General features: G+C 46.0%; 1 protein-coding gene across 7 annotated transcripts in view; it reads left to right on the top strand.

Annotated features, from left to right (window-relative positions):
• Positions 1-25,614, top strand: part of CABIN1 (calcineurin binding protein 1) — a 150,893-nt gene that overhangs the window by 35,271 nt on the left and 90,008 nt on the right. For all 7 annotated transcript variants that reach the window (XM_025474719.3, XM_049101520.1, XM_025474720.3 and 4 more), the window contains 9 exons: positions 244-396; positions 1,450-1,644; positions 5,795-6,037; positions 7,533-7,689; positions 12,964-13,079; positions 18,673-18,834; positions 19,594-19,800; positions 20,025-20,170; positions 23,442-23,703. In XM_025474719.3, the coding sequence (XP_025330504.1) occupies positions 244-396; positions 1,450-1,644; positions 5,795-6,037; positions 7,533-7,689; positions 12,964-13,079; positions 18,673-18,834; positions 19,594-19,800; positions 20,025-20,170; positions 23,442-23,703 (1,641 nt within the window). The remainder of the gene's footprint in view (positions 1-243; positions 397-1,449; positions 1,645-5,794; positions 6,038-7,532; positions 7,690-12,963; positions 13,080-18,672; positions 18,835-19,593; positions 19,801-20,024; positions 20,171-23,441; positions 23,704-25,614) is intronic.

Here is a 25,614-nt window from a genome sequence, read left to right as displayed (position 1 = left end):
TGGTATGAAGTAATCAAATCATTCATTGTTTGTTCATTCATTCATTCATTCATTCATTCAACAAATACTTATTGAGCTCTAGCTGTGTGCGAGGCCACCTTTTAGAGGGTATAGCAGTCATTGGACGAAACTGCCCTCCTGGTGCCTGTAGTCTGATGAGATTAGGAGGGTAAGGTGCCTGGCATAGCATGGTGAGTTTCCTTCCTTCTGCTCCCGTCTCTTGACTGCTTTTCCTCTGACCAGGGAGACATGGAGCAGGCCCTGGAGAACTATGACATCTGCACAGAAATGCTCCAGAGCTCCACTACCATCCAGGCTGAGGCGGGGACTGAGCAAAGAGACATCGTCATCCGCCTGCCCAACCTCTATAACGATTCGGTCGTTTCCTTGGAGGAGGTGAGTGGGAGTTATTTAATGGTGTTTTCTTAGTCAAAGATTTATTCTGAGTTGGCCCAGTTAGACCAGGCCTGCTGTGTCCCCGTAGAGCAGGAAAGCAGCCCATGGGTTGAACAGGGCTCCTTCCTCACAGGAGAGGGTGAAGGGGCCTGGGAGAGGCAGCTCTGGTGCATGAGGGCACTTTGGACTCGCAGGCACACCCACTGAGGGAAAGTAAGTCCAGGGGGCAGGGATGGCAGGAGGCATTCACTGGCAAGGTCTGGAGTGATCATTGCTCAGCTCTCTGGGCCATGTGCTGGAGCAGCCCCAGCAGGATTAGGGGGAAACTGCTGAAGGAACCTGTAGTGCTGGTCTGGCTATGGGTTGGGTCAGCAGTATGGGGCATGTATACCAGGCTCAGTCTGGTTCTGATCTTGTTCTCGTTGCGACGCCTCAGACTCTGCCACAGTTCTGTGGCTGTAACATATCCACGTCAGCTGAGTGGCCTTCAGACTCTTGCAGAATTTTTTGGGCAAAGCCAAGTGGAGTGTCCCTGCTCCCTGCGTTCTGAGGGCCACAGCAGAACTCCTATGAGGAGAGGGTTCTGTGGGTCAATGGTGTGTATCAGCCTCTGGCCCAGGGCTCACCCAAGTCCCCAGTAGCCTCTGGTTCCTCAGTTCTAGGAGTCTTTTGAATTCCACAGAGAATTTTGTGGAACCTCTCTGCTTCTTGGGTAGTTTTTGTTTTTTGCTATTTTTTTTAAAGGTGTTTAAGTAATCTCTATACTGAATGTGAAGCTCAAACTCATGACCCCGGGATCAAGAGTCACGTACTCCTCTGATTGTGCCAGCCAGGTGCCCCATTTTTTTCTATGTTTGTTTTAAAGAACTGAATATACCTTGACCTTAATAGAAGTACTTTTTATAATGCATTAGTTTAATGTAAATGCTGATTGTATTAACAGGGAATCTACTTTCATAGTCCTCATCTGGGCCTAGTAAATGCAGACACTGGCCAGATTCAGAGAGGATGTGAGGGGTTTGTCATTGGACAGCATGTCTGGACCTTTTCCAGATTGATAAGAACCTGAAGTCGCTGGAGCGGTGCCAGTCCCTGGAGGAGATTCAGCGGCTCTATGAGGCTGGTGACTACAAGGCTGTCGTGCATCTTCTTCGCCCCACCTTGTGTACTAGTGGATTTGACCGGGCTAAACACCTGGAGTTTATGACCTCTATTCCAGAGAGGCCCGCCCAGCTGCTGCTGCTGCAGGTGTGTGCTACTGATGGTGCCCCTTGCCCTGACCTCCTACCTTCTTTGCTTGGTTATGGGTTTATTCTTTGGAGGCTTTGAGGTGGCCCTCAAGAACATGCACCTGGAAGAAAAAAACAGGAGTAAAAAGTGCTGACTGGCACCCAGGAAGATGCTAGTTAGAAGATACAGTCAAGACCAGGGGAAGCTGGAACCTAGGAGTGCAGGTCGTAGGATTCTGTGTGGCTCAAGGTGTGAACCTATACTTGAATTGGAAAGTCTGCCTGGCAGATGAGGAAGGAAGAGTAGTCAGGGTGTCACCCATCAATCCACCTATTTGTTCATCTGTCTGTCTTTTTATATTATCTTTGAGATTAAGTCAAAGATAAGTAGATGTTCAAATGGACAAACTATACAATATAATCAAGATCAAATAAATATCCATGAACAATCACATGGTTGAGAGAAAACACTACTGTGGGGTTTGAAGCCATGTGCTTTCTCAGCTCCTCCATGCCTCCCTTCTTCAGAGAGCTCACTGGGCGTCAGAATCTGCTGGGTGCTGGGCAGTTACTCAGTTTCTGTGCATTGGTTCCTCATCTCTAGAATGGAGATGATCGTAGTCCATTCCTCAGAGGCCTGCTACAGGGGTTATATAAATTAGTGTGTGTTGGCACCACGCCTGGCATGTAGCAAGCACTATATGGGTGGGTGCTGGCTCTCACTAGTGCCACCATCTTGTGGAAGCATGGGGTTTGATGATAAACATGATATGTTTAATGGCATTGGGTGGTCTGGCGTCTTGTCCCTTATAGTTCACACACTAATCACATTGTATTTATTATATATTGGGTCCTTCCCTTCAATTTGGAAAGAGAGCCCAATTTTCTCCCAGGCTTTTTGCTCTAATTATGTCAGACATTTCAATTAACTTTTTTGAACAGTGAAACAGTTAAGAGGTGCAACTATAGGAGCAAATGGAGGCATCTCTATTCTGGTGAAAGGGAAGAAAGAGTTGGTTCTGGGAAGGAAGAGAGGGTGAGAGGGGATCCCTGGGTGGCACAGCGGTTTAGCGCCTGCCTTTGGCCCAGGGTGTGATCCTGGAGACCCGGGATCGAATCCCACATCGGGCTCCTGGTGCATGGACCCTGCTTCTCCCTCTCCCTGTGTCTCTGCCTCTCTCTCTCTCTCTCTGTGACTATCATAAATAAATAAAAAAAATTTAAAAAAAAAAAAAAAAGGAAGAGAGGGTGGGAGGGAGGAAGGGAGGTGGAGGTTCCAGTTCCTGGCAGAGGAGGGTCAGGCTGGCCCATGCTGAGATAAAGGGCTGAGATATGTCTGACCTCAGTTACCATGGCAGGCTTGTGATTGCAGGCTTATGGGGACGGGGTGGGTGGGGTGGGTGGGGTGGGTGGGATGTGGGGGAGTGGAGGCGTGTCCAGCATGACTGCATACAGGAGGGATGGCTGGGTGTACCAGGGAGGCCATTGGGTGGGGAGAAGAGGGGAGAAGCTAGCCCTCTTCGCCTGTTAAGATGGCTCCAGTGTGACCTGGGATCGAATCCCATGTCGGGCTCCCAGGTGCATGGAGCCTTCTTCTCTCTCTCCCTCTCTCTCTCTCTCTCTCTCTCTCTCTCTGTGTGTGTGTGTGTGTGTGTGTGTGTGACTATCATAAATAATTAAAAAAAAAAAGACCATTAAAAAAAAAAAAAAAGAGATTGCTCCAGTGTTCAGTTGTCAGACTGCTCCTGTAGTCCAGAACCCCTAGGTGTGGCAGGGTGCTCCACTGATGGGTTGGACAGGCATTGAGCAGTACTTGAGAGAGCTGTGGCGAGGCCTGGGTCAAGTGCTATGGAAGCACCTGGTCTTTATTTTGAGGATAAGGGACCATTGGTTTTTCAATTTCCCATGGAGGGGGTATGTTTTCTTATTGATTTGGATTGCTTTTTATATTTTAAAGATACTAATCTTTTTTTATTTTTATTTTTCCTAAAGATTTTAATTTATTCATGAGAGACAGAGAGAGGCAGAGACACAGGCAGAGGGAGAAGCAGGCTTCCTACAGGGATCCCAATGTGGGACTCGATCCCAGGACCCCAGGACCATGACCTGAGCCAAAGGCAGATGCTTAACCAACTGTGCCACCCAGGCGACACCCCCAGTTTGCTCTTAAATTGTGGCTTTTTTTTTTTTCTACATATAAGAGTTTTGAATTTTATGTTGTCAAATCTTTTAATATTTTCAAATGTTTGTGATTTTGTTCATTATGCTTAGATAGCCTTTCCAAGATTGGAAGAATATTTATTCACTCATTCCACATACACAGATTGAGCTCCTATAGTGTGCCTGACACTGGACAGGGGAGAGAGGCCCCCTTTGGCCAAACCTATATTTTAGAAGGGAGGCAGATTAGAAGCATGTCAACAAATAGAAAAAAGTATATTTGCCTTTGTTTTCTTCTAGTGGTGGTAGTTTTGCATTTATCGTGCTTTGTCTAGCTTTTATAGTGTGTCTGTGGAGGGGGTCTGATTTGGAATTCTCTCTAGCAGTATGATGGCTTGCTCTATTTAGGCAAGCTGCCTTTTATGTTCTTTGATAAAATTGTGTAGTTTTTTTTCTGGTTGAATTGATTCTAAGTTCTTGATACTTTTGGTTGTAGTTTCGAGCAGGATCTTTTTGTTGGTCATTATGTTTTCCGACTATACATATCTGGTTTATAGGAACCCTATTGATTTTTGCACATTTATTTTAAATCTAGCCACTTTGCTACATGCCCGTTATTTCTGATAGTTTCTGTTTGTTTGGGGTAGGCAATCATGTTGCCCACAGTCAGCAGTAATTTGGTCTCCTCGTTTGTTGGCAGTTATTCTTGTGCTTTTGAGCTCTTTCTAGCGTTGAGCCCTAGGGATTATGTCACATTAGAGCACTGCTGGTGGATCTTGTCTTGTCCCTGACTTTCATGGCAACGCTGGCTGCACTTTCAGATCCATAGTCTTTATCCTGTTACAAAATAAGCCCCTGTCCCTTGCATGATTAGTGTTTGATCGGAGGGGTTCAGCTTGGGCCTTCGGGTTCGATGTCTGCACCCTGTAGACTCCTTCATGCCTTGGACCTCCTGCTAAAGAGTACTGGCTTTCTCTAAAGAAACACAGGTTCCATTTTCCTGGCAATTAGGGCTTTTAAATTGGGGGTGGTTTTGATCTGTGTTCAGACATTGTAGCACATCCCAAAGGCAGTTTTGGGCACCCCTGTCTGTGTCACCTCAGGGAGTGGCAGCTGCGCCTGTGTTGTGGAGCTGTGACCAGGCCTCAGCTGTGGCGAGGTCAGAGCCTAATAGGGCACTGGGCAGCAGGTGCTTCCTGCTGTTCTAACAGGCTGCCTGCCAGATCTGCGAATTCACAGCCAGGCTGAGTTTCCCCACACAGCAGCATGGTGATGAAAGTGGCTGAGACTGAGGTGCTTAAGTGGGTTATGTTCTAGAGCAAAAGGAAAGGGAGCTGCATGGAAAGCGATGGCTCCCTAAGAGGAGATGCTAAAATAGTGTGATATACTGCAAGCTCCTCCACGTGCCAGGGCACAGGGCTGAGCATGCTCATTCTCTGCTCTTGGTACCTTGTTCTACCTGAGCACCTGGGGCGGATGGGGATGCTTAGAACGATGACCTTAGTGCTGCCTGGCTGGTTGCCTCTGCCGTGGCCTCGACTCAGGCCCTCCTCCACAGAGAGAGTCCCTCCTTAGCAGCCTGCCCTCCCTGCTGAGACCTCTCCAGAGCCATGGCACCAGATGAGTGCATGACTGGGTGGCCGGGGTCATGGTGGCTCCGGCTGAGAGCTGACAGAGGTAGTGGACTCACTCAGCCTCACCCTCACCCTAGGGGCTTGCCGGCTCTGTGACCTCATCCATGTTCCAGCTTTATAAATGAGGAAACTGAGGTGCAGAGGTCAAGCCCCTTTCTGAAAGCCCCCTGGCTGGCACATCCATGCTGTGACTGCCCTCACAGATGCAGTGGAAGGCCAGTGGAAAGCCTCTTCTTCCCCTTTTTTTTGGACTGCCCCTTGTGTCTTTGTCCCCACCTACCTGCCTCTCAGTTCTGAGGACCAGGTGTGCAGAGTGACATCACAACCCTGTCATGGTACACTTTCCTTCTCCTCCCCGCCCCTCCCTGTGCTCAGGACTCCTTGCTCCGGCTAAAGGACCACAGGCAGTGTTTCGAGTGCTCTGATGTGGCTTTGCACGAGGCTGTCCAGCAGATGGTAAATGCGAGTGAGTCTGCAGCCAAGGAGGAGTGGGTGGCCACAGTAACCCAGCTGCTGCTGGGCATTGACCAGGCGCTCTCGGCTGACAGCAGTGGCAGCATCCTGAAGGAATCATCTGCCTCCACTGGCCTCACCCGGCTCACCAACAACCTCATCCAGGTAACCCACCACTCCTTGTGGACATTCCCGTTCTTCATAACTCACCGGCTTTACTGCAAGCTAGGACCCCAAGGGGATGCATTGGGTGCTCCTGTTGCAGGAGACGGGCACCTCAGGTGGTGGGGGTCACTATGCACTGGCTGCACACCTTCCTGGGGCTGCTCAGGTCTGGGAGTTGGAGATTGCTGAGCCCTTGGCACCACAGGGTTCTTCTATACCACCCATCCCCAAAGGATGGAAGCAGGCTCAAGCAGGAGGCCGTGACTTGTGTGTGGTGGAGGTGGAGCTGGGGCTGGAACCCCAGGCCCTCTGTCTCCCCGCCAGGGCTCTCTACCATCCCACATCATCCTGGCTCTCATGGCTGGGGTGGTCACAGTACTCCACATCGTCCAAGTGGGCTTCATAGCAGGGAACCTTCCTTAAGCTCTCTCTTGACAATGACTACTCAGGCCATCAATAGGTCCTGCCAAACCCACATCCTTAACATCCCCATTCTTTGTTTCTCCTCTCCGTGTATAGTGCTCTGCCTTAGCCCTAGGCCACTGCTGCCTCTTCTTTGAACTATGGCAGCGTGCTCCCTGCATTCCTCCTTGCCCACTCTACCCTCCCAGGGCAGCCATCACCCTGACATGGAAATATCAGTGTACTCCTCCCTCTCTTCAACCCTTCATAATCCCCCGGTTGCCCATTGCCCAAGGTGCACCATCCTGCCCAGCTTTCTTTACTCATCTTTCATTCCTTGGCTGCCTCTGGGCATCTGCCTGTATGCCTGTATCTGCCACCAATTCCTGCCTTCTTGGTATTGGTTCCACCACAGCCACTCACCTGGAGTGTTACTCCACTCTGGGAAACCTCAAGGTTTTCCTCTGTCCCTACCCACTCCTCTGTGACCCCACTGTGGCCGTCATCTACTTTAATCACAGCAGCTATACTGATTCTGATTCTTAATTTTTTTTTTTTAAGATTTTACTTATTTATTTATTTGAGAGAGAGAGAAGCACTTGCGAGTGCAAGCAGGGGGAGGAGCAGAGGGAAAAGGATAAGTAGACTCCTCTCTGAGTGCTGAGTCCAGTGCAGGGCTTGATCTCTTGATCTTGTGACCATGACCTAAGCCAGAATCAAGAGTTGGCTGCCTAACCAACTGAGCCACCCAGACGCCCCTGATTCTTAACTCTTAAGTGGCTTGTCTGTGGCTCTCTTCCCCCTGCACTATCAACTCCTCGCTGCGCCATTGACCTCTGTAACCCTCTTGTCTGGCATATGCTGCGCATAGGTGCCGAGGACATCAGGAGCTGCATGTGACATGAGGGCAGACTGTCAGAGCTGGCTCTTCTAATGTCTGGGCTTAACTCTGTTGTTGGGCATCCTGGGACTCTGATGATATGGTGTAATGCTTCTCAATCAGTGTCCCCACCTTTGCCCTGAGGAGTCATCATCTCAGAGGGTGGGAGGGACAGCTGGCTGACTGTGATAACCCCTCCTCCCCTTCTCCCAGGTCATTGACTGTAGCATGGCTGTGCAAGAGGAGCCCAAGGATCCCCATGTCTCTTCAGTGCTGCCCTGGATCATCCTGCACCGGATCATCTGGCAGGAAGAGGATACCTTCCAATCCCTGTGTCACCAGCAACAGCTCCAGAACCCAACGGATGAAGGTGGCAGGAAATGGGTCTGGGTGGGGGTAGGCCCCAATAGCCCTGTCCAGGTGCTGTGGGTGGGCTTAGGGCTCAGTCAGCAGGATTTTGTGTGGTGCTCAGACAGAAGCAGAAGCTTCTTCAGGGAGCTCATTGTGCAGTGGCGTCAGGAGGCAGTGAGTGTGTGTTATTTCATGTCTGGTGCAGGTGGCAACACAGAATGACAGCACAGCCAGTGCTTATAAGGAGCACTGACACTGATCCAGGCAGTTTCACACTTTAATCCCTATAATCCTTTAATCCCCAAGACAGCCCTGTGAGATGGGTAGCCATGCACTGGCCCTTCTGCTTGATTGATTGATTGATTGATTGATTTATTTATTTATTTATTTATTTATTTATTTATATTTTTTATTTTTTGGCCCTTGTGCTTTAACCACCACACTCTGTGGCCCCTGCTGGCATGACCCAGTCAGGGTGGGGGTGTGGGTAGCTGAGAGGTACGGAGTGAGTGAGCACAGATTTCAAATCTCAACTGTCACATATTGGCTGTGTGACCTCAGGCAAGTCATACAACCTCTTAGCCTCTATTCCCCAGATAGATGTTGGGAATAATGGCACCTATCTCAGGTGGTTGTACTGAGGACAAAATGAAATAATACAGCTATTATTATTCAGTACCTGGCATGTGGGGGTGCTAAATGATGAGTAGTTATGAACGAGAAGCCGAAGAGGGCGAGCCCAGGACTCTTCATTGGAGGTGCTACTTGAGCCAGGTCAATGCAGTGGTAGGAAATGTGTTGAATTGAAGAATTAACAATAACAGCTAAATGACATTTAAACAAAGATTCCCTGTCATTCTACCAAGTGGTAGAATGTTCTTGCATTTTCCATCTAGACTTGGCCAATGACACAAGTATTTTATGTAGCTGAGAATTTAATGCACATATTTATGTATTCAACTAAGCTTCAGATTAATATATTGGGGATTTTTCCTCAGTGATTTGAAAAATCAGAAAAGTGGAAAGGAAAGAAAGCTATCCTTATTCTAACAACGTAGAGAAGGCCAGAGTTAACATGCAGTCTGTTTCCTTCCATTCATTCTCTCTAACTTTGTGTACTACCCTGATACTTATCAGTTGCTCACTGCATGTCAGGCCTCTGGGAATAAGACCTTTCATTCTGAAAGATTCATGGTGAGAGGAGACGGACCAGAACATCCACAGTGCCAAGCCAGCGTTGCCCGCTGAAAGAAGGGTGCTTCATGCTGCCTGGGTGGGGGCAGGGGGTGAAGTGGTGTTGGACTGAGGTTTGAGAGAAGAGCAGGGGCAGAGGAGGACACTGGGGAGACAGAGCACTGGGGAGACAGAGCAGCATGAGCAGGGATGCAAGAGAGCTGGGCCATGTGGGTTGGACATGGGAAAGGCCAGATCGAGAAAGGCTTTCGGGCCTTATTTTATTTTTTTTTTTCAATTATAAACCTAATTTTTCTCGGGCCTTATTTTATGAAGCTGTTTCAGTTTTGCTCTCTGGGTTTTGTAATGCTGATGAGAGATGTCCTGCTTTACTGAACCATCCTGTCTGCTGACCCCTCAGGATGCCTGCAGCATTTCTCTCTTATAGGTCACACTTCAGTGAACCTCATGTATACTTTTTTGCTTCTGCCTAATTGATTTTTTGGATAGATTTCTAGGATATATATCTTCTGAGCTCTTAACAAGTAGTACCTTTGTATTTTCCAAAAGGGTTTTAATGGTGAGAAAAAATTGAGGTTTACATCTGTGTTTATTGTTTTTCTCATAATTATAATGCAAAAGACTCCTGAATTAAGAGTCTCCCTTTCCCTCTGATTATGCAAGTAAAATATAATTTTAAAAAACTGCTAATAAGCAAACAAGGAAAGGGGGACAGTGGAATGCCATAAGCTTGAAAGAATAGGCCAAGGAAGGAATCCAAGATTCTGGTGGACTGGCAGCAGATGTGGCTCCTGTCCTCTCCTCTACCCCTGGTAGGAAGGCTGAGGGAACGTGGGAAGTTGGCAAAATCCTGGGAAATAATATTAATATCCTCTCATTTATAGACAGTGGGCTAGTGAGGAAGCCCCTCCATATCACCCTGGTTTGGCAGAGATTAGAAGGGCTTCTGGGCCCTGCCACCTTCCAGTGACCAGACTGTGCTAAGACAAGGGGTCTAGGGATAAAGCACATTACTAGCTGGGTGATAAGGGGCCCAGAGTAGTGTAGAACATTGTCGTATTGAGTTCTCTGAGCTGGTTTATTGGGGATCGGTACTTGCAAAAGTAACGGGAGAGGAAGCAGGGTGGAGCAGAGGGAAGTTGACCTGCACTTCAGGTCTGACCAGGCCTTGGCCAACCTGGCAGGGAACTCTGGAGCCAGAGTGGTCCATCAGAGCTGTCATACCATGTTGGAATCAATTAGCTGGTCTTTATACTCCCGTCTTGCTCAGTCACTGCACATGGACTCCCACAGGAAGTGTATGACCTTGGGTGGGGTGCCTTTCTGCAGCTGTAGAAGACCCTGGAGGAGCTGACCACTGGGGGCTGTCTGCTGACTACACTCCTCTCACAGGGCGACCAGTCCTATCTTAAAGGTCATCTCAGAGAGAAGACGAAATCCAGATTCCCCAGCAAGGACTACCTGCTGCACTAGTTCAGTGATCTCCCTTCTACCTCTGCAGATACAGGTTACAAAAAAGTGGATTGAGAGCAGTGCCTACTTTAAAATTATGGCTTTAAAGAAAGGGCAAATTGATCTTATATTTGGGAGAGTGCCTCAGAAAATTGGTGATATATTAGAGCATTTACGTAGCGTGGAGGAAGTGCGGTTAGTGGACCATGAGCAGGATAGAGAGAAGTTACATGGCAAGTATGCTAACATATTGTTGCCCACTCCCCACCCCATGTGGAGGATGAAAAAGAAACAGATTAACTCAGGAAGAAAACTTACACCAAGGAACAGAGGCAGGGGCCGGGTAATGATTTGCACAAGAAATGATTTATTAAAAAATTTGAACTAATAAGCAGAATGAAATGAAAAGGAAAATTGCAAAACTAAGGGAAAACGTTGCAAACCAAGCCTCACCAGTATAAACTAATAAACCAGACTGCAAGGAGCAGAATTGAGTATGGCTAGAACTGAAACCAGGGTTTTAGTTCAGAGCTAAAAGTGTTTTTTTTTTTTTTTTTTAATTTATTTATTCATGATAGTCACACAGAGAGAGAGAGAGAGGCAGAGACACAGGCAGAGGGAGAAGCAGGCTCCATGCACTGGGAGCCCGACGTGGGATTCGATCCCGGGTCTCCAGGATCGCACCCTGGGCCAAAGGCAGGCGCCAAACCGCTGCGCCACCCAGGGATCCCTAAAAGTGTTGTTGATGAGAAGGATAGATGAGGGAAACAGTGGTGGGCCTGTGCGAGGATAAATTGTGCTCCTGATGGAAAGACTCTAGCAATGAAACAGGACAAATAATCAAATACTGGAACATTTCTCTGTAATAAAAACAGTGTGCAGATTTAAAGTGTTTAGTATATGCTGTGAAAAATTGATATATAGCAAGATAAATCCTGGTTAGGAATCTACTTCAAGAATAAAGATTTTTTAGATTTCTAAACTGAAAAGTCAGTTTATCTTCATGGGATAAAACATGAGACTCATTTCAGATTTCTCCCTAGTCATATTCAGGGCAGTTGAGGTGATGTCTAAAAGTCTACACTATTCTCAGGGAAAGACAGTGCAAACTAGGACGTCTAACCAAGTTGTTTGTAATTAATAGTAGTTATAGACATTTATAAACAGAGATCCTAGCTCCTGTGGGTGCTTCTAAAAACACTACTGGAGGATGAAGTCAGTAAACCAATATGAGTCAGAATGAAATTCATCGGGGTGGAAAAGCCATGGGCAAGAATTTGTGCTGAGCACCAAATCCATTTAGAATTGAAATTGAGGGAAAGCACCTGTGCTAATTATGGTTGCAGAACAGAGTTATCAGTGTTAGAAACTTTGTTTTTTTTAATTTTTTTAATTTTTATTTATTTTTTAAATTTTTTATTTATGATAGTCACAGAGAGAGAGAGAGAGAGAGAGAGGGGGGCAGAGACATAGGCAGAGGGAGAAGCAGGCTACATGCACCGGGAGCCTGACGTAGGATTTGATCCGGGTCTCCAGGATCGCGCCCTGGGCCAAAGGCAGGCGCCAAACCGCTGCGCCACCCAGGGATCCCAGTGTTAGAAACTTTGAAGTGCTACAGAAGTGCTACAACAAAATTGGGAGATGGGGAGAAAGGAAATGTTACAAGCTATCATCCATCTTGTGCAATAGAATCACTTGATGCTGTTGAAAATGGAAACTAAAGGACTCATAGAAAATCGGAGTGACTTAATTTCTTCATGATTTTCTGAGGTGTTTTTTTTTTTTTTTTTTTTTTTTTTTTTTTTTTAATCCTTGCCTTTTGTACCTTTTTGACTGGGGCTGGCCAATGGTCAAAATGTATGAAACAGGGCAGCCTGGGTGGCTCAGCGGTTTAGTGCCACCTTCAGCCCAGGGCATGATCCTGGAGACCCGGGATCTAGTCCCACATCAGGTTCGCTGCATGGAACCTGCTTCTCCTTCTGTCTGTGTTCCTGCCTCTCTCTCTGTCTCTCTCATGAATAAATAAATAAAATCTTAAAAAAAAGTATGAAACAAATTTCATGAAAGAATCATAATTCTAGGGATGCCTGGGTGTCTTTAAAAATGCTGCTTACAAGCCCACTAGTGGGTTATAGCCCAGAGTTTCAAAAACACCGAAGGATCTTTAAGGAACTAGTAATAGTTATTTTATTTTATTTTATTTTATTTTTGCTAGTAATAGTTCTAGTGGTGAACAAACACTAGAAAATTTAACTGAAATTTAATAATTCTGTTTTTCTTCTGTAATACTCCAATAGGCCTACATATAAGAATCTTTAAGAAATGGTATATGTAGTATGGGTTTCATTGTTAAACATTATTTATCTTTCTCTTTCAATATGTTTCATATGTGCCCACAAATGTCAATGTGGTTAACTGGAGGTGCAGTAGGCATTCTTATGTCTGTTATGATTTGAATTGTTTTTTGAGAAGTGTGTATTGCTTTAGTAAAGGCACTCAGGTCATTACTTACTTAAAAAGCTAAAAAAGGATAGAAGAATCTGTGGCCACCTTGGTAAACACAGTAAAGCCCACTAAGGAACTATTGAGCCTTGTAGCTTCCATGCTATCCCCATGCTAACTCTGTGTTGGTCTGGTCTTTCCTTAGTGATGGCAGAGACACCCATGCTCCCATCTTCCCTCATGCTACTCAACACAGCCCACGAGTATTTGGGTAGGAGGTCCTGGTGCTGCAATTCCGATGGGGCTCTGCTGCGATTCTACGTAAGTGCTGCCCTCTTGGCCAGGGCTGGGGGTGGAGTGCAGGGTAGGATGGGTTGGCACCCTGAGGCTTGCTTGCTTGGCCTTGCCCTGCACTGGGGCCTGCTGCCCTTCTTTGATTTTGTATGTGACTACTCAGAGTTGCCAGAAAGTCTGAACTTTGTTCCCTTGTGCACTCGAGGTGCAGGGGTTCTGGACCTGGCCTTGACCTGCAGGTAGATTTAGAACCACTGCTTGTTACTGCATCTGTTATGTCGGGCATAGGGCCAGGCCCTTCATAGTAATTTTAGAAGTAATAACTGCATTCACCACTGCCTTCCATTGAGTCCTTTCTGCCAAGCACCACTCATACAAGGAAGTAGTTGCTGAATCAGTAGCTATTTTGTGAGTAAATAGTGAGTGCAAATAGTCTTCTCTCACTTGGCTGCTGTGATTGACTGGACATACTGGAGATAAGTAGTGTGATTACTGTCCCTAAAACTTGCTGCTGAGTGTGAGGCCAGGTAGCACACAGATAGGTTATAGAGCATGAGAGGGGCACCCAAGGTCTATTGATAAATGTTTTAGTGGAACATAGCCATAACCATTCATTTATGTATCAATTATGCCTGCTTTGGCAACACAGTGGCAGGGATGAGGAGCTTTGATAGAGTCCATATTGTACCTGAAACCTAAAATATTGACTGTGTGTCTCTTCAGGAAAAGGTTTGCTGACTTCTGCTCTATATCTTTTCAGTGAGCAAGTATATGCTCTCTATAACTGCAGTCTGCCTCCCTAGTCCTGATCTTCCTCTTCTGCCCTGTGCTTTCCCCATGGCTCTTACCACCTTCTAGCATGCTATAGGATTTATTTATCTAAGATGTTTGTTGTGTGCTTCTTCTCCATTGGAATGTAACTTCCATGAAGTAGGGATGTTTGTAACTTTTGTTCACTGCTGGATCCCAGTACCTTAGCCCAGCACACCTAGCCCATAATAGGTGCTTAATAAATAATGGGTTGAGTGAATGAACAAGACTGAGAATATTTATAGGGCTCATGTATGTGTAGTGCTTGACAGTTTGCAGAGCACTTATGCTGAGGAGGCAGACTTGGCAGGAGTGCCAGCTGTAGATGCCTCAATGTCTGCTCTATGCTGTGAGTTCTTAGGGCCTCCTGGGTGCTCACCCTAGGTCAGCTCCACACTTCAGGACCATTTTTGGAAGAATCGTGCTAAGCTTAGACTAACTATATTGCTGCCCAGGAATTGGCAACTTCATTCTTCTGGCTTTGCTCTCCCAGTTGGAGAGTGTGGAGACATTGTCTACTTCCACAGGGTCACCTCCATGAGGCAGTCAGTCACTCCTCTGCCCCTATGCTGCTTGGGAGAAAGTCAAGAATGAGGTAGCACCTTTGCAAGCTGATACCCAGCAGAAGTGGTGCTGAGGAGCGGCCTTCCAGGCCGGCAGCAGAGGTGGTAATGGGACGATCCTACTCCGGGTTTTCCTTAGTCTGCATCTTTTTTGATGGAGTGTGAATTCCAGCTGCTAGGATCTGCCAAGTGAATTTGACGGAGTGGAAGTGATAGAGGAGTACCTCCATGTTTCATTTCATAGCTCCTGACTTTTCTATCCAAGGCCCAGCTTTTCCCATTCCTCCAGCTCCTGCAGCAACTTCACTTTTGCGGAGTTGGCCCTGGCTTGTTGACTGCCCTCTCTCTGCCAGGTCCCTCTAGGTTTCCTTTAACAATTTGCTTGTTCATATCATTTGTTCATTTTTCTGTTGGACTTTTTTCTTTTTTCTATTGATTTGTGGAGTTCTTTATATACTCTGAGTTCCAGTCTTTTATCTGATATATATATGTTTCACCAGTTTTACGTGTGTGTATTTAGTTCTAATTTCTATGCAATTTCATGTGATGTGTCTTTTAACTTTGTGTATAGTGTTTGTCTTACAGAATTTAAATGTCAAATTTATTAGTCTTTTATGGTTTGTGGGGGTTTTGTTTTCTGTGTGTGGCGTTTTGTTTTGTTTATTGTACTTTAAGAAATCCTTTCCTCCACAAGATTATAAAGATATTCTCTTCTGTTAAAGTTCACTTTCATTTTTCACATCTGGTCTTTATTCCTTCTCAATTTTTGTTTATTTAGGACATAAAATAGGGACTCATTTTACATTCCATATGGATGGCCAGTTGGTTTGTACCATTCATGAAAGAGTCTGTTCTTTCTGCACTAATTTGTGAAACCCTCTCCATACACGTGAGGGTTTGTTGTTGAATTTTGTTCTTTCTATTGGTTTAGGTATTCCTGTGCCAGTACCACATTGTCTTTGAGAGATACTGATACCTGCTAGGATTAATCTGCTTACCTTTTTATCACATACTCTTGACTGTTCTTTGTACTTTCATCTTCTGAAACATTGTAAGATCAGTTGGTAAAATTTTGTGGAGCTCCCGCATCCCGCATTCCCCAACCCTCCCCACCACTGGGATTTAATTGAAATGTCATTGACCTTACAGATTAATTTGGGGAGAATTGCCATTTTTATATGATTCTTTCTAGTCATGAATATAGTATATCTCTCCATTTATTGAGGTCTTATACTTTCATGTCCCTTAATATAATTTTCTCCTTAAACTCTTACATGTATTCTATTAGATTTATACCTGAGCATTATTATTTTTTATTCCTGTTGTTGATAGATATTTAAAAATTAAGTTTTCTATTTTGTGTTTGTGGACAGATAGGAACACTACATTTTAAAAAATAAATTTCTCGGGGTGCCTGGGTGACTCAGTTAGTGAAGCATCTGCCTTTGGCTCAGGTCATGATCCCAGAGTCCTGGGATTGAGCCCTGTATGGGTGGTGGGGGTGGGGGTCCCTGCTCATTGGGGTGTCTACTTCTCTCTTTGCCCGCAGCTCCCCCTGCTTGTGCGCTTTCTCTCTCTGTGTCAAAAAAAAAAAAAAAAAAAAAAGTGTCTCCTGTGCATAGCTCCTTTGCTTATTGCTTTTATTAATTCTGGTGGATTGTAGATGTCTCAAATTTTTTGTGTAGGCAGTTATATATCATCCACAAATAACTATTTTTTTTTTTATCTTCTTTTCAATTCTTACAGTTTCTTTTTTTCTCTTGTCATAATGCTTTTCAGGTTGACAAAGCTTACACTCTAAAAGGACAGATAATGAATCTTAGAGGCTTTTGTTGGCCATAGGGTCCCTGATGCAAATACTCAGCTTTCCCATTGTAGCACAAAAGCAGCCATGGCCAGTATTTAAAGATAATATGTAAAAACTTGTGGATGCTAAAATTTGAATTTCATATGTTACAAAATAATATTATTCTTTTAATTTTTTTTAGTCATTTAAAAATGTTAAATGTCAGTTTTAGCTTCTGAGCTATACAGAAATAGGCAGTGGGAAGATTTGCGCCCTAGGCCATAGTTTGTCACCCCAGCCTAGAGCTCTCTCTCTCTCTTTTTTGGGGGATAATTTTTAAAATATTGATTCTTTCTTTGGTGATTCTAGGCCCAATTAGATTTTCTTTTTTTAAACCAATTGTATTTTTGAAATAATGTCCACATAAGCATAAAGTTGTTCATGAAGTATCCTTATGATTTATAAAGTCTCTTTGGTACCTCTGGTTATGCCTCCCATTTCAGTGCTAAAATCATTTATTTTTGCTTCCTCTCCTTTTTTATAAGCCCATTTTTGCTGAAGCTTATCTAAATTCGTTTTTTTCAAACTACAAGTTACTGGTTTATTGATCTGTTTTTTCTTTGCTTTCTAATTAATTTCCACATTAATATTTATTATTTCTTTGGATATATTTTGTGCTTTTTCTAATTTAATCATGGTGAAAGCTTATTTCAGTGTTCACTCTTTTTTGTTTTTGTTTTTTTCACATCTTGTTATCATTAAGGTATTAGTGTTTCTAGGTTAGGTACAGAAGCATTGGGAAAAGTTATGTGCTCAACATCTTGTATAAGGCCATTTGGTAACATCTTTCTGACATTAGGATATAAGTGCTTACAAACTTATGTTTAAAAACCTGTGTGTAAAGACATTTGCTGAATTGTTTGAAAGGACACTGTTACAAAGCATCCTTCAGCTAACTTCTTTTTTTAAAAAAAAAAAGATTATTTATTGGGTTGACTGGGTGGCTTAGTTGGTTAAGTGTCTGCTTTTGGCCTAGGTCATGATCCCTGGGTCCCTGGAATTGAGTCCCAAGTGCTCCTCCCTCTTCCTCTGCCTCCCTGCCCCCCCATGAGAGAGAGAGCACACATTCACAAGCTGGGGGAAGGACAGAGGGAGAGAATCCTCAAGCAGACTTCCCGCTAAGTATGGAGCTCCATGCGGGGCTCAGTCTCATGACCCTGAAATCATGACCTGTGTTGGAATCAAGAGTCTGACTCTCAAGTGACTGAGCCACCCAAGTGTCCCAGTAACTTCTTTCTTTTATCAAGATATAAGTGTAATAAATTTATGTGTGAAGCCTGTGGGAAAAGCTATACACTTACCACCTTGAAATTACACCACGCTTAAACCATTCCTCAAATAACATCTTCCTTTCATTAAGGTCTAAGTCTTTTTCAACTTATGTGTAGAAGCATGTGGGAAAGGCCTTGTGCTAATAAGTCCCTGAAACTACGCAGTGCTTAGATGGCCACGTAGTGACAGCATTCATTCTTCTACTACATGTTTTGAAGGTTATGTTTTCTCCAAATACGTTTTTAGCTGCATGCTGTAAGTTTTCACATTTGGTATTTGGTACCTTTATATACTGATTTCTAATTTTACTGCCTTATGTTCATTGACTGTGGTCTATATTGTATCTTGTCTTTAGTATTTGCTGAGATGTGCTTTTTTTCTAGTTTTGGTAGAAATCCCATGGATGCTTGAAAAGAATGTGTAGCTGCTAAGAGTTGGGCATAACAATAGCCTTTGGAGCTAATCTCCATAGATACCCTACTTGTTGACTATGTTGTTTACATCTTCTGTAATGTGGGATTTACATCTTCTGTAATTCTTATTAATGTTTTGTCTGAGAGAGTCAATTTATTATTTCCTTGATATATTTTGTGCTTTGAATTTATTTTTTGCTTTGGATACATTTTGTGTTATATCTTTGTATTTTGTGCTGAAATAGAGGGAGTCTCTCTCAGACTTCCTCAGCCCTAATGGGATTTACCATCTTGCATTATAACTTCATGTTTAATTAACTGCCCCTGTATTGGATCTGAGCTTCTTAAAAGCAGGAACTATGTCACACTGTGCCTAGCATAAGGAGGGACTCTGCAAAAATTTGGAGAGCAAATGAATGGCCTAATAAATAAGAAGAGAAGTTCCCAGAGGGCATATAATATCTCCTTCTAGTAGCTGGTGGATACTGAGTGGGCATACTGGAAGGAAGGCAGTTTAGCAAGCAAACTCCTCAGGAGGTCATTGTCAGAGCAGGCCCAGAATGGCTCCTGTGAGGATGATAGACCCTTTCCAGTAAACAGGTCCAACAGACATGGCCTCCTCAGGTTAACAGAATTGACAATGGTGGTCTTCCTGGGGTCCCACTGTGCCAGGGAAGCTATGGGCCTTCTCAGGAGTCTCTCCCTGCCTACCATAGGTACGAGTTCTCCAGAAGGAGCTTGCTGCATCCACCTCTGAAGACACACACCCCTACAAGGAGGAGCTGGAGACAGCCTTGGAGCAGTGCTTCTACTGCCTGTACAGCTTCCCTAGCAAGAAGAGCAAGGCCAGGTACCTGGAGGAGCACTCAGCCCAGCAGGTGAGGGTACTGCCCAGACCAACCACACCTGCCCTGGTAGAGAGGATTGGGGCTCAGAAAAGCAGGGGCTCTGAGCACTCTTGAAGGACATCAGATTCATAGCTCTTGGGGGTGCACCAGGAGAATGAGAGCATGGTCTAATGTAGTCAGAGGGTTTTCCTTGTAAAAACTAGCTTCGTGATATTGACTAATCATTCAAAAGTGCAGCATGGCAATTTTCAAAGGATTTCTTTTTCCAATTTGGATAGTACTAATAATTCCTTAGAGGTTTGGTTTTCAGTGCACTATTGGGTGTATCACCTCATGGCTCGTCATTTATTCTCCAATCTTACTAATTCCATGCCCTGAACATAAGCTGCTCAGGCAGGGCCACATTGTGGCCCTACACAGAAAGCAGAACCCGCCTGGCTCCGAGAGGCAGTGGGGCAGCTGAGGCTCAAGGGGAGGGGCAGTGGCCTGGCCACAGTTCCCACTCGTTTCTGAACCTATGCTCTGGCTCGGCCGCATGGACTCACAGAATGTGCCCTTGGTTTCCAGTATTTGTCTTTATAAAGGCTGAGCTTATGTCAGTTTACTTTTCTGCTCTTTAGACATTTGGTTTTGGGGATTATAGTGGGCATACGAATTTTTAAGAGTATATGGGACTTTTTCTAGACTCAAATATATTGTAACCTCATCTGCATTGTTCCCATGGAGGAACTTTTCCCTTTCTGCTTTTACCCCAACAACACTATGATCCACTTTCTGTCTTTTCTCAAGGTGGACCTTATATGGGAGGATGCCCTGTTTATGTTTGAGTATTTTAAGCCCAAGACCCTTCCTGAATTTGACAGCTACAAGACCAGCACTGTGTCTGCTGACTTGGCAAACCTTCTGAAGAGAATCGCCACCATTGTGCCCCGCACAGAAAGGCCAGCCCTGAGCCTGGACAAAGTCTCTGCCTACATTGAGGGGGCCTCAGCTGAGGTAGGAACTGAGTGTGACAGGGTTGTGTCCTGTCATTTTTTTTCCCTCCAGCACTGCTGGTTATGTGGGTTGTCTTCTTTCCTTGCCCTATACCAGAAGTCAGGGCCATGAGAAGCCTAGGGTCTGTCCTGTGCTAATGTGAATGGTCTTGGGTTTGCAGCATTACTGGTCACATCTGAGACTCTGACTCCATCTCCCCTTATCCTTGGTTCTTCATCTGGCAGGTGCCCTGCCTCCCAGAAGGGGCCGACCCCTCCCCTCCAGTGGTAAATGAGCTCTACTACCTCCTGGCTGATTACCATTTCAAAAACAAGGAGCAATCCAAGGCCATCAAGTTCTACATGCACGACATCTGCATCTGCCCCAACAGGTCAGTGGCCTGGGCAAAGGGTAGGCAGGGAGGGCTGGGGTGACTCCAGCTCAGCAACTCCTCACTGGGCCAGTTTGGGTTTTCCCTGCCCTGGCAAAGAGACCAGGGAAAAAGGAATGAGAGAGTATGTTTAGCACTGTGCAGTTTTGGGAAAAAGCAAGTTTTTCATAAAAAGAAAAGCAATGAAGAAGACTTCTTTCCAGAAGATGCCTGGGATGAGTGTTGAGATCAGAGGAGGCATGAGGTGTCCATCTGGGTTCAGGCCAGCAGGGCAAGGGTGTACCACCTGGCTGTTGGTTGTGTGCTGTCTCCTTTCCTGGTTCCTGGCCCCAGGAAGTGGGCTAATGTGTACTATGTCTCTTCAGTTATTGTTTCCTTATTTTGGGGTAAGGGGAGAGTAATAGAAACACTCAAGCTAGAGGTTCTCTTCTCTTGTTCTGATGCAATGCATTGTTGGCTGTAGCAATTGTCATGACAGTAGAAGTAGGAGAGCATATTGTACATGCTTTTTTCCCACCAAGCCCTGGTGGCTTTTTCTTAAAAAGTTATGATTGACCTATTCATCCTTAAAGGGCCCTGCTAAGCTTATAAAGTCTGATTCATTTGATTAAGAGAGAACATTTTCTCATGGCTGCCACACCTAGGAGGTAATAAGCCTTGGGTCAAGGTAAGCCTTGTATCTGAAGGGTCCAGAGTAGTATCTCTAGGTAAGTACTCATAGGCCAGGCCACAGTGGCTGCCTATCCTCAGGTGAAACTGGCAAGCTCCACTTTGTCAGGATCCACCTGGCCCAGGGGAGAGGGTCTGGGATCTGAATGGAGAAACCAGTTTATACAACTTCTTGTGGGAAAGGTTCTCCCAGACCTATTGCTCAGCCTGTGGTTTCCTCCAGGCAGGGAGCCATGTCCTGGATGTCCTCTCTAGGGTCATTATGGGCCAGTTTGGTGGAGCAGACCCATGCTCAGGCTGGCTGAGCGCTCATAGCTCTAGACAGGGAGCAGTCACCTCCTTTGTGCCATTGTCTCCATGTCTGAAAAGTAAGGGTGATAAAACCCACCTGTCCATGGGAGGTGGGAGCCTGGCGTGGCACTTGTCACCCAATAGCCACTTGGGCTATGAGACGAAGTTCATAACAGCTCACCTGGTCCTCATTTGAACCTGTACATGCACCTGTTTGGAGGATACAGACCTGTCAGGCTTGGCCTGCCAAGAACCCTGCCAGAGAGGTGGGTTGTCCTCTTGAGTACTGATCCCAAGGCCAGGAGGAACTTGGTGGCCCATTCCTGGGGCTCCTTCACTGTGGCTCTAACAAGCAGATGTTAGGGAGGACTTGGGTGCAGTCTCATCTTCTGTACTAGTTAAGAGGGAAGTTCAGATACTGGCTTTTTCTTTAAATCTTCTGGGCCCACTAGGTATAGGAGAAGCCCTTGACAGACAGGTGAGTGGATGGTGGAGTATTCTGGCCAAAGTGTGCGTTGGTGGTTCCTGTGGGGAAAACAGAGTCTGTGAAGATGCTGGCAACACCTTTCCTCACCTGTGTTCACTTCACTATTCCATCTGCTCTTGCTCAGCTGGGATTGGGTCACCTTGGCCAGGCATTTCAGAGTGGCATTTGGGAGGACAATTTGGGAGTAGGCCCCAATACAGCTCATCCCTCTGCCAAAGAAACAATTCTGGGCCCAGTGCTAGGAGCGGGCCTGCCGTGTATGAGTAAGAGCCCAGTGTACAGGTTCTGGACACTTCCTCTTCCTGAGTTCAGGACATCACTGGCCCTTGGGCTCCCGAGTGTTCCTGTGGGTCAGCAATCCCCAAGTGTGGGCTGTGTACTGCTCTGCTAGAATCAAGAACTCACGTCAGGACTTTTCTTTTGTTGACACATAGAAGAGCATTTTGAGTTTTTATGATGATGTGTCTGTGTTCTTGGTTACTCGTATTTGTGAGTACAGATAGTGGTTTCTGTTTTGGGACTCATGCAGGTGTTTGGGCCTACACTGTGATATGGTCCCTTCCCTCCAGGCAAGGGCAAAGAGTGGTGCCAGAGGTACTGTGGGAAGAATCAAGAGGGGAAAATCCTCAATGTGGAAGTTGCTAGCCTTGGTAGAAAGACCCTGGCATGGCTCCCACCATCTGGAGGGGAGCTTGACACCTACCCCCATGCTTCTTCCTCGAAGTAACCTGAGCAGGCCCTGAATCCTGAGGCCCTGAGGAAGAAAGAGTATACTCAGGATCTCCGTATAGGGGCCAAAGCCTTTATTTTTCCTATCCCTTGTCAACATTTAAGCCTTCAGGCCTCTTTACTGCTCCTTCACTTGTGCTTTCTCACCTCTGGGTGCCTGGACACATCTGGGCACATCTGAGCCTCACAAGTTTGCTCTTTTCTTGCCACACCTTGGGGACTGTCAGATAGTCCAGGAAGCCAGTTGGCTAGTTTTAAAGTTAGTGTAGCAGTGGGTCAAGAATTGTCATTTTGTAGAGGGAAGCTTCTGTTATGTGATTGCTGCCTTCTGTTGTTTGTACTCACATTCAGGAAATTCCACTTTCCGAAGTGCTCTTGGCCTTGGTCTCCATCTTAGAGAATTTTTTGCATTTTCCCTACCACTTTCAGGCGATCTCAGAGCCGTAGGACCTCAGCCATCCTGTGGTCCCCTCACTCTCCATCTTACTGCTGGGAACTGAGCTGGAGAGGGCAGGATCTGGTCAGGGTTCCAGAGGGAGAACTATGTAGAAGCTACATGGCAGTGTTTTCAGGGTCTTGGCCACCCCATGCTTTTGGTCAGTGAATGTGTTAATGGCAGATGCTACCAGTGAGGGGTTGAGTGAGGTGGCAGCGGGATGGGAGCCTCCCTGTCGCCTTGGATGGGACATGCCTTGTAAAGGACTCCTTTTCCTTTCCATCAGAAACATTCTGTGGGTAACCCTTCCAAGCAAGGAAGCAAAGGGGACCAGAGTCCAAGAGCCCACCATGCTGGTGAGCACAATCTGGGCTCAAGTTGGTGGGGATCCTCTTAGAACACTTACTGAGTACCTGTGAGGTGCTGGATGACCTCAAATACATGCCTTGTGGTGTCCCAGCAGCTCTGCTCTCTTGAGGTGGGTTTTCTTAACCATGTTTTATAGCTCAGAGACATAGAGTCCCTGGTGGTGGAGCTGGGCTCTGGGTGGCCTGGGAAATGAGTTGCCCCAGACCTGGCGGCCTCACCCTCCCGTCTATCATATCTATAGTGCTGTAAGGGCAGTGGTATGTTTACTGGTGCTTTTGTTGTGACCACAGGTTTGATTCCTGGGCAGGCATGGCTCTGGCCCGGGCCAGTCGCATTCAGGACAAGCTGAACTCCAATGAGCTGAAGAGTGATGGGCCCATCTGGAAGCATGCCACGCCTGTCCTGAACTGCTTCCGCCGGGCCCTGGAGATCGACAGCTCCAACCTATCCCTGTGGATCGAGTATGGTACTATGTCCTATGCCTTGCACTCCTTCGCCTCACGCCAGCTGAAGCAGTGGAGAACTGAACTGCCCCCTGAACTTGTGCAGCAGGTGAGGAGGAGCTCTGCTGAGGGGCCGCCATCCTGCCATCTGACTGAAGTGCCCTCAGGTGGCAAAGTTCTATCTTATCCATTCCTTTTGCCCTTGTCTTCACAACCATCCTGGGAGCTCACAGATGATTCTCCTCATGAGACTGTAGCCATACTGTGGTTGGTGACAGCTTGGTCCTTGGTCTGTAGATACCTAGTCTGTTGTGGGTGAATTCAGGACAAGGCTCTCGTGATCTGGCTGGTCAGCTGTCAGTTTTCCAGCAGTTGAGAGGCAGGGGAGGGGTGTTGGCCACCAGAAGTAGCTGTCCCTTCCCTGTTCCTTCAGAGGAACTTCTTGAATCCTTGTAAAATTTTTGACACTGTATTGGGAATTTCTAAGTCTGTCTTGGTAGGGGGTTCCCCTAGTGTGGTTTGCTGGGTGTCTGGCCTGAGGTCTGGGTTGAGCAGGGTACCACCCCCTTGGCTCCTTGAGATGGAAATGAAGGAGTCCCACCAGCATGTTTAAGGCTGGTGTGGCAGTAAGATGCCATGGTCCAGAAGGGTTTCTAGGAGAGCAGAGTGCTGAAAGGGCCTGTTTCTTGTAGTGATCATGTGTGGTCAAAATCTAAACAAGATGATGCCCTTGTTAATGCTGCCATTGGATTGTTGAGGGAACTCAGTGAGAGCAGACTGGTCAGTGGGACTCTTAGCTACAGCTGTGCTGCAGTTGTCTTGACAGCACCTCCATCCTTGAGAGTAGGCCTCTGTTGTCATGCCCAGCCCCCCACCCCTGGCCCCTGTGACCCTTTAGAGGCAGGTCACAGGCTTCTACAGTGCTTGGCCTTGTGATGACCCTGACCTTCCCACATTGCATTAAGTAGGGGAAGTCCTAGCCTTGTGCAAAGAGGTAACAACTCTTTGTTGCTTGTTGCTGATTGTATATAAAAGCGAGGTATCCTTAGTGTTAAAAATTCAATTGGTATGGAAAAGAATAAATGGGAATGTAATAATGACATGAATGTCACCCTCCTACAGTGGCCCCTATTGTGCCTCCTACAGTGGCAACATCCCACCCTCCTAGCATGGGCATGAGGGGCAGGGTCTGCTATTTGTGGGCAGTCAGTTGCTAGCAAAGGGCCACAAAGTAAATCCACTCAAAATGTAGTTTAGTTATCCTAGTAACTAGCACCTACTAGGTGTGAGTGGGGCTTTATCTTAGTAATTAATAATAATGAAAATAACTCCTAAATCTTACCTTGCTAGGACTTTGGTGATAATTGCAAGGGTGTGTTAATTCTTCAAATGATCCAATAATGACTGAGTTTGGTTGGTTTTGGGAGAGTTTAATTTTTCCATCAGTTTTATGATAGCATGGTAGGTACCCCTTCACCTCAGCAGCATAAATTTAGACAGCTACTTTTGCAGAAATATTCCTGCAAATATTCTGTCTGCAAATATTCTGTCTGAGAGAAGGGCTACTTCTCTCTCCCAGGATTCTCTGATATCTTTGTGCCTTAGAAGAACGTGTTGCGGTCTCTTCCTTGACCAGTTGTCCTCCCTTTGGGCAGTTGTTAAATGTGCCCACAGCTCATGTATAAAGGCTTTGTCCACATTACTTTCATCAACTTCATGAAATCCCGTGTCTTTTGCAAAATTTGCAGCTTAACTTTGCAGTAGATCTGCATTATACCATTCGACTAGATGTGAAAATCAGCAGAAGATCGACTATGGAATGAATGTAGTGAGCTGAATGTGGATGAATGTCAGTGAAAGTGCTGGGTGGATCTGCTATAAGAGCACAAGCTGAATCTGAACATTCCCGTGCTGTCATAACTGCTATCACCACCATGTCTGCAGCTGTGGGGCCTCTGAGTTCCCACACGAGGTCTTGTGGTACGGGACATCTGTGTGCTGTGTGATAACACTTTGAGAA

The sequence above is a fragment of the Canis lupus genome, chromosome 26 (assembly GCF_003254725.2).
Source record: "Canis lupus dingo isolate Sandy chromosome 26, ASM325472v2, whole genome shotgun sequence".
Lineage (NCBI taxonomy): Eukaryota > Metazoa > Chordata > Mammalia > Carnivora > Canidae > Canis > Canis lupus.
Note: the sequence above shows the minus strand (reverse complement) of the source record. Positions and strands in the feature narration are given on the sequence as shown.